The sequence below is a fragment of the Canis aureus genome, chromosome 26 (assembly GCF_053574225.1).
Source record: "Canis aureus isolate CA01 chromosome 26, VMU_Caureus_v.1.0, whole genome shotgun sequence".
In the NCBI taxonomy this organism is placed as follows: domain Eukaryota; kingdom Metazoa; phylum Chordata; class Mammalia; order Carnivora; family Canidae; genus Canis; species Canis aureus.
In genome coordinates, this window is record NC_135636.1 from 47,709,992 (window position 1) to 47,722,891 (window position 12,900).

At 55.8% G+C, this 12,900-nt stretch overlaps 1 protein-coding gene across 2 annotated transcripts in view; it reads right to left on the reverse strand.

Moving 5' to 3' along the window:
• The window catches only part of BMP7 (bone morphogenetic protein 7), a 92,004-nt gene that overhangs the window by 4,890 nt on the left and 74,214 nt on the right, over positions 1 to 12,900 (reverse strand). Inside the window, exons 4-6 of one of the 2 annotated variants that reach the window (XM_077873659.1) lie at positions 10,368 to 10,565; positions 2,316 to 2,392; positions 708 to 818 (exon numbers count right to left, since the gene is read on the reverse strand). In XM_077873659.1, coding sequence (XP_077729785.1) covers positions 708 to 818; positions 2,316 to 2,392; positions 10,368 to 10,565 — 386 coding nt within the window. Of the gene's footprint in view, positions 1 to 707; positions 819 to 2,315; positions 2,393 to 9,784; positions 10,120 to 10,367; positions 10,566 to 12,900 lie in introns of those variants that run through there. The other variant, XM_077873660.1, reaches the window with a different exon arrangement.

Below are 12,900 nucleotides of genomic sequence, written 5' to 3' on the forward strand. Positions count from 1 at the left end.
GTTCGACCTGAAACAGCCCCCGCCCTGCCCCACCTCGCTGTCCTGCTTACTCCTCTCCCGCATCCTCTGTTCACCTGATTGCTTCTCTCCCTGGAAACTGAGGCCCTGAAGGCAGGGACCAGGTCTGTGCTGTTCCCTGCAATGCCCTCAGCTCCCAGGGCAGGTTTACCTGCAGAAGATGCTCAGCAGACACCCTTGGGTGGCTGACCCCCCAAAGTTTAAGGCTAGGAGGCAAAGACATGAGTTTGGGGAGTGGACAGGCTCTCAGGCTGGTCTGAACCCAGGGACGCCCCGACTCTCGGGGATGCGGGGGCACCTATGGGGGCGGAGCAGATGTGTGGTCAACTAAGAACAGCCGCCCAGAGAGGCAGGGCCAGGACTGACCTCGCCATTAGCCACAGTGACCATTATCCAAGACACCTTTGGGAGCCCCTGAAACTGTGCTTATTTCTTCCAGAATGGGGAGAAATACATGAACTTGAGGGTGGGGGATGATACATATCTTTATGCCAATGCTGTTGTAAAATAACATCTTTAATCTCTCTTTTTTTTTTTTTAACGGAGGAAGGGGCCTATGACAGGAGGAGTGCCCAGGGCCCGCGGAAAGTCAGGGCCCCAGCCTGGAGGAGCAGCTGGGCAGGGCCACCAGACCCTGCCGTCACCCCACCGAGCGGAGCATGCCCAGACGGCACGCAGGCCCCACTCACCAGCGTCTGCACGATGGCGTGGTTGGTGGCGTTCATGTAGGAGTTCAGGGGGAAGGCACACTCCCCCTCACAGTAGTAAGCGGCATAGCCTTCGGGAGCGATGATCCAGTCCTGCAGGGGACAGAGCGTGAGCCCCACAAGGGCCTACCCTTCGTGCCCAAGCCCCCACCTACCCTGCGGCCCAGACTCGTGCTCCCAGAGGACAGAGGACAAAGACCCGGCCCACACCATCCCGGCAAGGGTGGGGAGTGTCCTGCAGAAGCATGAGAAATGGAGGACCCCCTTCCATGGTCCCCCACAGAATGCAAAATGAAGGAAAGACCACCCTGGGGCTGGGCTGGGCTGGGCTAGGCCCAGAAGAGACACCTGCAGGGCCTTATGGGGAGGCGGCACAGACCAGTGTGACCAGGGTGGCTTCGACTCCAGCGCTACTAGGTGGTTACGCGTTGGCAGTTTGCTTCAAACAAAAGCTCCACCCCTCAGTTCACGGACGTGGGAGAAAGACTAATAACCCACAACATCGAGAATTAAGCGCCCATGTAGACGAGCCAGCTCAGCGCTGGTGCACGTGTGCGGCTCGGTGGAGGATGCACACGGCCACGTCTGCCGTCAGGGCTGGGTTAGCACCGGAATACTGCTCTAGCACTCTGTCCACCCCTCCCTGACTCAAGTCCATGGACTCTTCCCGCAGAGGAGCTGGAGTCTGGGGCTCAGTTCCAGCACCAGGATGCAAGCACGGGAGCCGTGAGTGTGAGGTCAGCACAGCGGGAGGGCTCCACGCTGCCCGAGCGCAAGTGCTCTGATAGTGCGCTTGGGCATGATCCCCAGGGAAGCATCTGGACTCCCTCGCTGAACCACAAGCTCAATGAGGAGTGAACAACAAGACCAGTGGCCTTGGTGATCTCAACACCCCATTAGGACTATTTGAGCTCCACGAGGGCAGGCACACGGTAATGCTCCCTGTGGCACCTCCAGCGCCTGGAACAGCAGCCGGAATGTCAGATAATCCTAAACAGTCATTAGACTGTATGACCCTCATGCCTGTCCCAGGATTCACTCTTGCCCTTCGCCCCATTCCATCCAAATGGTTCTGGAAGGAGCAGTCATGGTCCTATGATATGATCCCATCCCCAAAACAGCTGACTGGTTCAGGATCAAGCCCCTGACCCCAGGTAGGCCAATCAGTCCCTGCCCTGGGATCTGAATCATGGAAGGGAAGGAGGGACAGACAGGGTGGAGGGTGGGAGCCGGCCCTGCAGCAGCTGCGTTCTAGGGCATGGGCCCCACCTGAGAGAAGTAGCCAGCCGCAGGGTGGAGATGGAAGTTCACATGTAGCATGGGGCTTAGGGTTCAAAGTGTTTGGGCTCCTGGTTCTAGCATGAGTCTCCACCACATTTCTGCTCCTGGGTGTCATGAGGCATCCCTGCATCCTTAACCTCAATTCTCTACCCTAGTTAGGACACCTGACACTGGAGTCCGAACTGAAGTAGATGAGAAACGTGACTCAGTGCACACATGGGACCCAGCCCCACTGCCTTGGGCGGGGGGCACGAGGAAGCCCACACCAGAGCCCCTACCATCGGGGCAGATCCGGCCACCCGTCCTTACCTGCCAGCCCAGATCGCGGAAGCTGACGTACAGTTCGTGCTTCTTGCAGGCCTGCCTCTGGTCGCTGCTGCTGTTTTCTGCATTGGTGGGAGACAGAGGCACGGGGGAGAGAAAACACACACACATATTAAGGTTCCCTCCATCTAAGGCAGTGGTGTGAGCACGGTTGAACTCAGCTAGAATGTGACCTTCCTGACATGAAAGCCATTCCAGTTCCTATAGCCTTGAAACTCATTTCCATCCCTAGCAAATGGCCTCTGCAAGAGGCACCAACGTCCCCATCCCTCTTGCGCCATGTTAGCTCCTAGTATGCTCTGGATCCTTCTGTGGACATTGGCTTTTTTTGTACACGTGCGTTGTTTGGAGGCTGACCTCTGCCTGGGTTCCACATAGGAACCAAACTATAGCCACGTGCCACCATGCTGGCTGCAGAAGCCTGCTCAGAGGGGTCTGCCCTCAGCTGCTGAGGCCAGCCCACCTCACGATGCTCACCCCTCTTTCAAAGGGCAAAAGGGGCATGGCCAGGGCCTGGGACAAAGACCCCACTGCCAGGAAGAAATGCAGAAACTCACATCCCATTGACCTCCCAGAGAAACACACTACTTAGGTTTTTCTGAGGAGTGAAAACTATGACTGGGGTTTTCCAGAAGTATGTAAGGTTCGCAGGCATCTGCGTTAGGGCTTGAGCACTTGTAAACATGTAGAAAGCTCTGCCCTTCGTCTCTCTGTCACTCTCACACAGACACACACATACTCTGGTGCTCCTGCACCGTCTTCTACCCTGTAGCTATGGGGTTATGGGGATGTTTTTTTTTTTCCTTACTCATGACTTGTCTTTCCTCCACCTAAAACTTTCTAGGGGCTTTCTATCATGCTTAGAGCAATGTCCCAACTCCTGCCCTTGGCCTGTAAGCCCCTATGTGGCCACAGCCTTCTTTCTGTGCTGTGAATGTACTGTCAAGTCTGTTCCTATCAGGGCTTTTGCACTTGCTGTTTCATCTACCTGAAATGCTCCTTCTCGTAATCTTTGTATGTCTGGCTCTACTGGATATTCAAGCCTCACCTCAAATGTTGCCTCTTCTAAAAGGTTTTGGGAGGTTACCATTGGATCCCCAAGGCCCAGTGTCCACCAGTATTTGTGTAACACACAAATACGGGAGACGTCAATGCCTCAGCTTCTGTGCCCTGCTGTGATCCCTCCAGGCTCAAGCATCCCAGAAGGTAATGAACACCAGTGGGTGAGGAACACAAGGACAACTCTTTGCAGGATGAAGAGGAAAGCCAAGGAAATGAACCAGGGTTGCTTGCCTACCTGACTTGCACTTGGGAGGCATCCAGATGCACCCAGATCCCCCTGCCTGGTCAGATCTCTCAGATGGCCAGGTGAGTGGCCCTCCTTGGGCCTGGGGGGTCATGGCAACCCCAGCCATTGTCAGTGACTAGTTCAGAACCCAGGTCTGAGCTCACCAGCCCATATGTTATCCTTAGAGCGAGGATTGGTTCAGATAAGAACAACAACAACAAAAAGAACAAATGACACAATCCAAGCCAACAGGACATGGGTGAAAGCATGCTGGGGGCTTCCGGAATAAGTTTCTTTATTCCTAAGAAAGGCTCATGGGAAAAGATGCTCATCTCTTTCCCCTATTGCCTGGGAATAGAAAAGCAGTAGAGCCTGGTGACTACCTACAGCCATAGCCTGAACGTGGTGAGCAAGGACAGAAAGCCTTCACTGTTGAAAGCTTTCACTGTTGTTGACTTTCTGGATCAACCTACCCTCATGTCCACCCAACCCCGTCACTGTGAGCCAATGGCTTTTCTAGTGGTTGGAGCCACCTGACTGGTATTTCTAAGACTTGTAGCCAAACCACGCAGTGGGTCCTACTTGGAAAGGTGCCTCCCAGTGTGGGGCTGATAGTCAGCTGGAGCCCAGCTGTAGACTCCAGAGCACACCAGCTCCCAGGTGGGGTCTGGCCAGGTAAGGGGGTGCTGCTCCAGCTCTGGAGTCAGACCCTGGTTCTCCTAGACCTTGAGATGCTCATCTGCAGAGTGAGGAGGAAGTGCCTCCAGGGACAGCCGTGCACATTCCCATCAGTTTAGCACACCTCTTAGCTCATAGCAACAAGCTGCTGATTATTATCCTTCCAGCCCACCTGCCAGGGAAAGTTAAAACTATACACAAACTTCATTCCTACACACACTCTTTAACCATTTGGAGTAAATGACTGTTTTTTCCAAACCCAATGTTTGGAAGAAGTGAAACACCCATCATCCATTTGCTGCTTTCCCCTGAGTCATAAGACTTCTATCTGTGTGGCTTCTAGGTTAATGAGAAACAGTAAGATTAAAAACGGTATTACTGAATTCCTTTCCCCAGACCTCAACTTCCCCATCCATGAAATGGGTGTGAGAGTGGTGGTGTGGTGACCATACACAAGTCAGGAAGCTTCCTCTGAGGCCTGCTGGACATTATGCTGTCCTAGAAGCCCTGGAGGTACAGCCCCCAGGCTACCCCAAGGCTAGGTACAAATCAGAAATGGGAAGAGTGGGAAGGAGAAACAGAAAGAAGAACGGGGTGGAGGAGAAGAAGACAGGGAAGGAGGGCAGCAGAGGGCACAGCGATCAGAGATGTGTAGGCCCAAGATGAGCACCTGTTTGCAGCTCAAACAGGGGGTTCAATGCAGCTTCCACCTCTATCAGCCTCTGTGAATATCCCCGATTTTATACATAGTTTTACATCTATTGTGCAGGAAAGCAATTTTTAAAGATTTGCAACCAATGAGAAAAATGAGAAAAATTGATTAGGACAGAATTGTGTGTGTCTTTATAGGAGGGATCCTGGCCCTTGGGGACACTCAGAACTCCTGAGGTGACCTCAGTGAGGGCGGGGTGGGCACAGTCTCATCCCCTGGGGGCCTGGTGCACCATCCATCCACGCATCCACGCATCCACGCATCCATCCATCCATCCATCCATCCATCCAAGCATCCATGCATCCATGCATCCATGCATCCATCCTGGCATCCATCCATGCATCCATCCGTCATGCATTCATACAAACTGTTACTGAGTGTCTGTTGGTTTGCAGACACTGTTGTAGGTATTAGAGATGCAGGTATGAACAGAGGCAGTCAGTAAGTCAGTGAGTAAATGTAAACTCTTTCCCGTGGAGATGGAGAGCAATAAGGTAGGAGAGGAGGCCGTGGGATGGAGGATGCCAACAGAAGGCTCTTCTGAGAAAGTGATGTTTGTGTAAGAACCAAAAGGAAATAAGAGCTAGCCAGAGAGTCATCCAAAGGAGGAACATTCCAGGATGAAGACATAGAAGTAGGGAGAGAAGGGTGCCCTTCATGACTGAGAAGACCAGCAAGAACCCAGACAGCAGTGGCTGCTAACAGAGGGACAGAGAGTCAGGCACTAGAGCCTTCCAGGAATGAGAAGGCATGAGCGGGGCTCAGCAGTGGGCAGAGTGGAGGGGGCAGGAGGTCTACCTTGCTGGGGGGTTGCGGGGGGATTGGGAGGACAAAGCAGCAATGGGGAATCTGGGGTCCCCCTTCCCTACCTCTGGGCCTGGCAGCCCAAGGGCTGAGAAAGGGAACCAGCTACAGAGGTAGCTGGGCCTCCAGAGGGCCAGGTGGTCATTGATATGTGAAGGTCAAGGGAGCCATCAGAGAAGAGCCCAAGCAATCTACCGGACCGTTTGCAATACTGTCCGTAACGCACCGAGTGGAAGTCCAAAGATGGTCCCTGTTGCTGAGGCAAGGCCCACGGCCACAGGTAGCAATGTCAATGTGCAGGCCTCCTTCTCCCCTTCACTGCAGGGAGGTGGAAGGTAGAGGGGAGGGACGAGGAGCACCCCTCGGCCCAGTGATGTGTGGAGCAGCCTCAACAAGACAGGATCGAGCACATTAGTTTGGGACAGGCACGTGGCAAAGAAGCTTCGCATCAAGTGCCAACATCGCTGGCTGCTTAAGGTCCTGAGTAAAAAAAGGATCCGAAGCTGTGGAGGCTCGGTGAGAAGAAGATGCCACCATTGATTAGTGATGTCTACCATGAGCAGAGGGAGGGCAAGTATCGGCCTGAGTGCCACGTTTCCCAACCCCATCTTGAAGCAAAGCAATGATAATTGGCTTAATGTTGAAACCCAAGTCTGTGAGCAGCTTGCGAGGCCGGCTGGGGGTGTAAGTGGGGGCTGGACACAGGCCCTGCCACCAGAGACCCAGACCTGTGCACAGCACCTCTGGGCCTCCTTAGATCACGGGGCTGCTCCGGGAGAAAGGGGTCAGAAGTCCTGTTTCACAGTGGCCTCGTATTAGCAGAAAGACCACAACAAGGAAGAAGAGATGCTCGAGAAGCAGACAGCTCCCCTGTCGCTCTGGCCTGGCCCCCGAAACCCACCCAGCCGCTCCATCTGCCTCCACCAGCCCCTGCCTGAGCAGCTCACAAGTTACAACCCCCACAGATCATCTGGGGAAGACACCTAATTACCAGGGGGTTGGGTGCAAATGTGGGTGAGGAGAAGTAAGTGGGACCCGGTCTTTCAACCCCAAGCCACACTACCTAGGAGGAGCTGAAAGCTCTGGGCCTGCAGGGAAGAGAGTTTTGCAGCAGACGGCAGGCCGGAGCGTGTGTCCCTCCAGCACATAAAGGGCTGCCACATGAAAGAGGATTCAGCTCGTGTGGCCCTGCAGCAGGATCCCCAGCCATCTTCACATGAGGTAAAGCCCTTCGGGAGGGTGTGTATGTGTGTGTACATGCACGTTCAGATATTCTGCTTTACCAAGCCTGGGGTGCGGCTCAGGCCTTGGTATTTTTTAAAATTAAATTTCCAGGAACGGTTTAGATAAACTGCATAAAGGGCTGGGAAGTAGAAAGTCCCAGGAGGGGAGGCAGATTCCAGACAAGCCATAACGGCTGCCACGTGAGGTAGTGAGAGCCTCATCCTGGGGGTTATGTAAATGGAGCGTTTGGCGAGGATGCAGCGGGGGAAATCGGGTGTGGACTTCTAAGATTTTGAGGCCTGGTCCCTCTTCCTTCACTCCTGAGGTATACCTGATAGACCTCCAAGACCCTGGAGTCTGCTGGCATGGAATCTTCCAGCATTTTCTGCCTGGCTGATAAGGAAAGCCATTTAACAAGTCTCCCTCCTCTGACCCTTCCTCAGGACCCCACCCTGCTCCCCACCATTCTCAGGGCAGCCCCACGATCATCCGATCACCCCTGCCCCCGCACCATAGCTTAGAACTGCAAAGGCTTCCAAATTTGTTTTGGTTGAAGTTCAAACTCAAGGCACGACTCTCCGAGGACTCCTGATCTTGCTCACCTTGCCGGCCCCACCCTCCCCTTGTCCCAGACACCATGGCCTCTCTCTCCCCTCGAAGGAGCCCCGCTGCCTCCTGCCCTAGTCTTCTGTGCCTGTGGGTCTCACTCCCTGGACCCAGCCGGGCCTCAGGGGCATCTGCTGGTCCCAGAGCTCTTGGCGGGGCATCTCCCCTGTGATGTGTCACGTGTCACTTCCTAGTCACCATCCCCTGACTCTCAGGCCTGTTAGTAAGTGTGTCTGTGAGTGGCAGCCACCCCCACCCGGCCTAGGCCTCGAGGGCGGACCATGGCTGGGCTCTCTCCATCGGATCCCAGCCCCTAGAGTCAGCCCAGAAAGGGTTTCCAATGCAAGTTAAGGGATTCAGTTGGATTTTTATTAGGGAGCATTTCAGACCCTTTCAAAAAGCCTAAAAAAAGAATGGGTCCACTTGCCAGTACAGGATCCCACCAAAACCCCTGCACGTGAGCTTCAGGGCCACAGAAATCCATCCAGGGGCCCCTGGGGCCAGGGAACCCTGCTCTGAAATCTTCACTAACCACAGCAAGCATTCCTTTCTTCTCCTTCCAAAAAAAAAAAAAAAAAAGAACAAAAATGTAAAAACTGGCTACACGAAGCCAAGGACGCTGGTTAGAAGGTTCATCTGGGGGTGGGGGCTGCTCGGCCACCTGGACACCAGGTTTCTAACCACCGCCGTGCACCTGCCCGTGAGCCTCTCCGGGCCAACCCCGGGCCTAGGAGCCGGCAGGGCCGAAGAGCTGAGCCAGCGGGCTCCTTCCTGCTGCAGACCCTCCCTGGCCTCGCCGCCCACCCAGGGCCCGGAGACGCGCGTGGGCAGGCCGAGTAAAGCCCTCGGCAAACGTGTGGACAGGCTTCCTAGGGCTGCTTCAGCGGATTAGCACAAGCACGGCGGCTGGAAACACCACCAAGTTATAATCTTCTAGCTCTGTAGTTCCAAAGTCTGACGCAGGCTAAATTCACGGCGTCAGTGGGGCCGTGTCCCTGCTGGAGGCTCCGAGGGAAATCCATTTCCTTGTCCCTTCCAGCTTCTAAAAGTCACCCGCGTTCTCCACTTGTGCCCTGTACCTTGTTCTCAGCTTGTGCCCTGTACCCCGCCTCCACCTTCAAAGCCGGCGACATCTCCCCTCTCTGCCTGCCTCTGGACTCCCACCTGTCCGACCCCAGTAAAGAGGGCTTCTCCCCCCTTGAGGACCCCTGTGATTACAGTGTGATGTGGGCCCCCCTGGGCCATCCAGACCGACACTATTTTCAGGTCAGATGATAGCAACCCTCATTCTGTTGGAACCCTTGGTCCCCTTTGCCATGTAGTCACCAGTTCCAGGGACTAAGACAAGGACACCTGGGGACCTGAGGGCTCACCCCTCAGAGAGCAGCACAGCCGGTCAATGTGAGGGGACAGGGCAGGTGGGCTTTCAGCTGCCGAGCTCCTAGCATCTGGGTGGTCATTTCTGCAGTCCACTGGGAAATTGGTTTGCTGGTGAAGTTCATTTGTTTGCAACTTTCTTTTTGTTCTGGGGTAGAATCGAAGTGCATCTTTGCAGAGGCAGCACTCAATGTGCTGGAGAACATGGCACAAGCCAGGGTGTGGGCATGGAGGCCTCAGGTGTCCACAGTGCTAGAGGCTGGTCCGGGCCAGCCCAGTCCCCAAACTCATCCCAGCCTCCCCAGGCCACCAGATGCCAACACCAGAGGCCTGGTCAGCCTGGAGGTTAAGAGGACCATGTCCCAGTCAACCCCCGATGCTGGCACAAAGGTGGGCCCAAGCGGGGCTCTGCAAATGCCTGGTGAATTGTCAGAAGACATTTAACAGGATCGCTGGGGACGCCAGAGCCCACCAAGTATAGGCAGGTGCCTCCTGGCAAAACCAAAAGGGCTCTAATCCCAGGACTGCCACCTACTTGCTTTGCTGACTTGGAAAAGTTACCTACGCTCTCTGAGCCTCATTTTTGGGGAGGCCACCCTCCTCCGAGCCTCAAGAACCACAGAGTACCATGCACCCTACAAGTACCTAAACGTCTCAATCCCTGGAAGTTTCCTTGGAGGAATGTACCAATAAACATTTTCTATTAATCTTAGAATTGCTTGCTATATAAATTCTACCTTTATTTTTAATTTGTTTTTACTTATAATAATGCAACATGGTGACGAACCTAAAAGTATCCCCACAAAATATACCAAAAAGTCTAGTGCTTTTTTTTTACCTATAGTAACAAGACATTTCAGACAAACCTAAAAGTATCCGAAATAATACACAAAAAAACCCCAACACCACTCCCTCATATTTAACAAGTACTAAAATATTTTTCACTCTAAGAACAAAAATGAAAAACACAGCAAGCAAACTCCCCTCATGTCTCCTCCTCTTCACTCCCAAGAGCAGCCTCCCTGGGGACGGCGGTGCCGTGTTCCGCTCCACGCCTTTCGAGCTTTCTTTCAGGTATTTGTGGCCATCAATTCGTCTACCTGGGAATTCACACAACTGGCATCTTGTCATACTGATGCTTTGCTACGCGCACTTCTCACTGAACTTTCTACTTTTATACGGTGAAGGCGGTGAGCTCGGCGCAGGATGGGATTTTGTGGGGTTGGCTTCCTGCCGTGTCAGCTGGGGGATCATTGGCCGAGCGGAGTCACAGCCCTATGGGGGTCCTGCTGGGGCCCGTGGGGTCCCCAGGGTCCGCACATCAGCCCCCACCCCGCCCTGCACATACCTGCGACGTTGGCCACCCGCAGGGCTTCCTGGTTCTTGGGCGTCTTGGAGCGGTTCTGGCTGCGCTGCTTGGCGCCCGTGGAGCGCGTGCTGCGGAGGTGGACTTCTGTGGCCTTGAAGAAGGCCACCATGAAGGGCTGCTTGTTCTGGGGCCCGTGCCGCCCGATCAGGCCCGCCAACTTGGGGTTGATGCTCTGCCCTAGACCGGAAGCAGCCAAACGCACAGATGGATTACGGGAGAAGCGGTTAGCAGGAGGGGCTGCGGGGACACGAGCTCGTGGTTCACCCCTGCATCTGCCGCGCTCCCGCCAGCGAGGCCTGCTTCGGCATCTACCCTGGGCCAGGTTGTTCAGGAGCTCGGAGCACAGCAGGGGGACCCACGGAGAAAAGCTCCTGTCCCCCGGGGCGTGCGTGCAGCCAGGGCAGGTGGGCCACCCTGGTGACAGGTGTGCAGGGAGAGAAGCAGGGGGGAGAGGGGGCCGGCTGAGGTCTGCAGGACTCGGGCTGGAAGTTCCACCTACAACCCATTGGCCAAAGCAGGTCATGCGATCCACCCAATTTCAAGAAGTGGGGGAGACCCGCTTGCGAGGGGTGGGAGGTGGGGATGTTGAAGCAGCAGCGGAGAGACCGGCCGCCTGGTTGGAGCACAGGCTGGGGGGAAGCGGGGAAGGAGGAGGGCTCCATGGGACAAATCATGGGGGACCTCGGGGAGCACAGATAACAGACGGTCCTGTGGGCAACAGCACGCGCTCTGCTTTATTCTGTTTATGGAGTCGAAGTGTCACACGCAAATCAATGTCCCCCCAGAACCTCAGGACGTGATGTTATTTGAAAAGAGCCCCTTTGTAGATATAATTAGCTACGAGAAGGTCATACAGGACTTGGGGGGTGGTGGTGGCACCAACCCAATGACCAGTGTCCTTAGAAGAAGCCGCCCACACGCATGCACACCGATACACACCGAGGGGGCCAACGGACGCCAAACTCCAGTGGGGCTGGGAGAGGCAAGGAAGGACTCATTCCTCGAGCTTTCAGAAGGGGTAGAGCCCTGGGACTTCTCCAGTCCTCGGGGAGGATGGAGGCCTGCTGCTGTGAGCCTCCCGGGGGGGGCCTTTGTAGCTGCCCTGGGGGGGCACTGAGACGGCTGCCTGAAGTGGCAAACGGTGGGGTGAGCTGCTGAGCAGCGGGCGTCCCGGGCGGACAGTGACGGAGCACCCCAGGTGCCCCAGGGCCGGGGGAGGCCAGTGGGCATCCCGGGAGAGGAACAGGGCTGGCCCCAGGTGGCGGGGAGTGCGGCTGGCCGGAGACAGATCCTCGGTGCTACGTTTTTCAAATGCATCCTAGGAAATTTTTTTTTTTAAGATGTTATTTATTTATTCATGAGAGAAACAGAGAGAGAGAGAGAGAGATTGAGAGAGAGAGAGGAGCAGAGGCACAGGCAGAGGGAGAAGCAAGCTCCATGCAGGGAGCCCAACGCAGGACTCGATCCCAGGACCCCAGGATCACACCCCAGGCTGAAGGCAGGTGCTAAACCGCTGAGCCACCCGGGCTGCCCCATCCTAGGAATTTATGTCGAATGTTTGTTTTGAGAGAATTACAGATTCATAGGAAGCTGCAGAAGAAAGTGTAGAGGGACGGGCCCAGCTGCACCTGGCGGTCACGCTACAGACCTGGGTACAGGTACATCCCAGGCTGGGAGGCAGCAGGCCCCGGACCTACTTTGAGAGAAAAAATGCTGGCCGAATTTGCTAAGGGGCTGGACAGAGAGGGTGTGAGGAGATGCAGAGTCACACCTGACCTTCACGCTCTGGGCCTGAGCACCTGGAAGAAGACAGGTGGGGAAACTGAGGCAGGGGTAGGGGCAGGGTGGAGAGAATGAGCCGGGGAGGGAAGGGCGGAAGACAGAACGCAGGGTGGTTTAGCGGCCGCTGTTTGCCACGTCCACCTGTCCCGAGGGAAGCTGGCAGGTGGGCAGCCTGGGTGCGGCCCTGGATCCAGAGGGAGACGGCCCTGGCACCAGACGTGCTCTGGCCTGGCGCCCGCCTTCTCAGGTTCAAGTCCTGCCTCTGCCACTCAACACACAGACGCTTCTCAGAGCAGAGCTCTGCACGTCGGAAGCGCCGGATAAACGCGGCTCGGGGCAGCGGGCGGGGTCCCCCGGAGGAGCTCACTGGGGACAGCGTGTAGCTGGACGAGCCGCGCGAGGGCTGAGCCCGGGCACCCCGGATCCCCCGTCCGCTGAGAGGTCAGGGGTTGCACCGGGGAGCCCAGTTAGGGAGGACCTGGGAAGATCGGGAAGGTGCTTGGGGAGGAGGAAGGAGGACCCCCGGCGGATGTGGGGCCCTAGAGACGGCAGCGAGGAGGAAGCAGACGCAGCCAGCCCCGCGTCCTGTGCTCCGCGGCTGGGGGGCGGGACGGGAGCCGAGGACAGCCCGGCCGCTCGGGTCCGCGGCCAACATGCAGTTAACGTCACGCGCGTGGTGATGAGAATTCCGAAGAAAGATGAAGCAAGAGACAGGGCAAAGGAAGCCTGT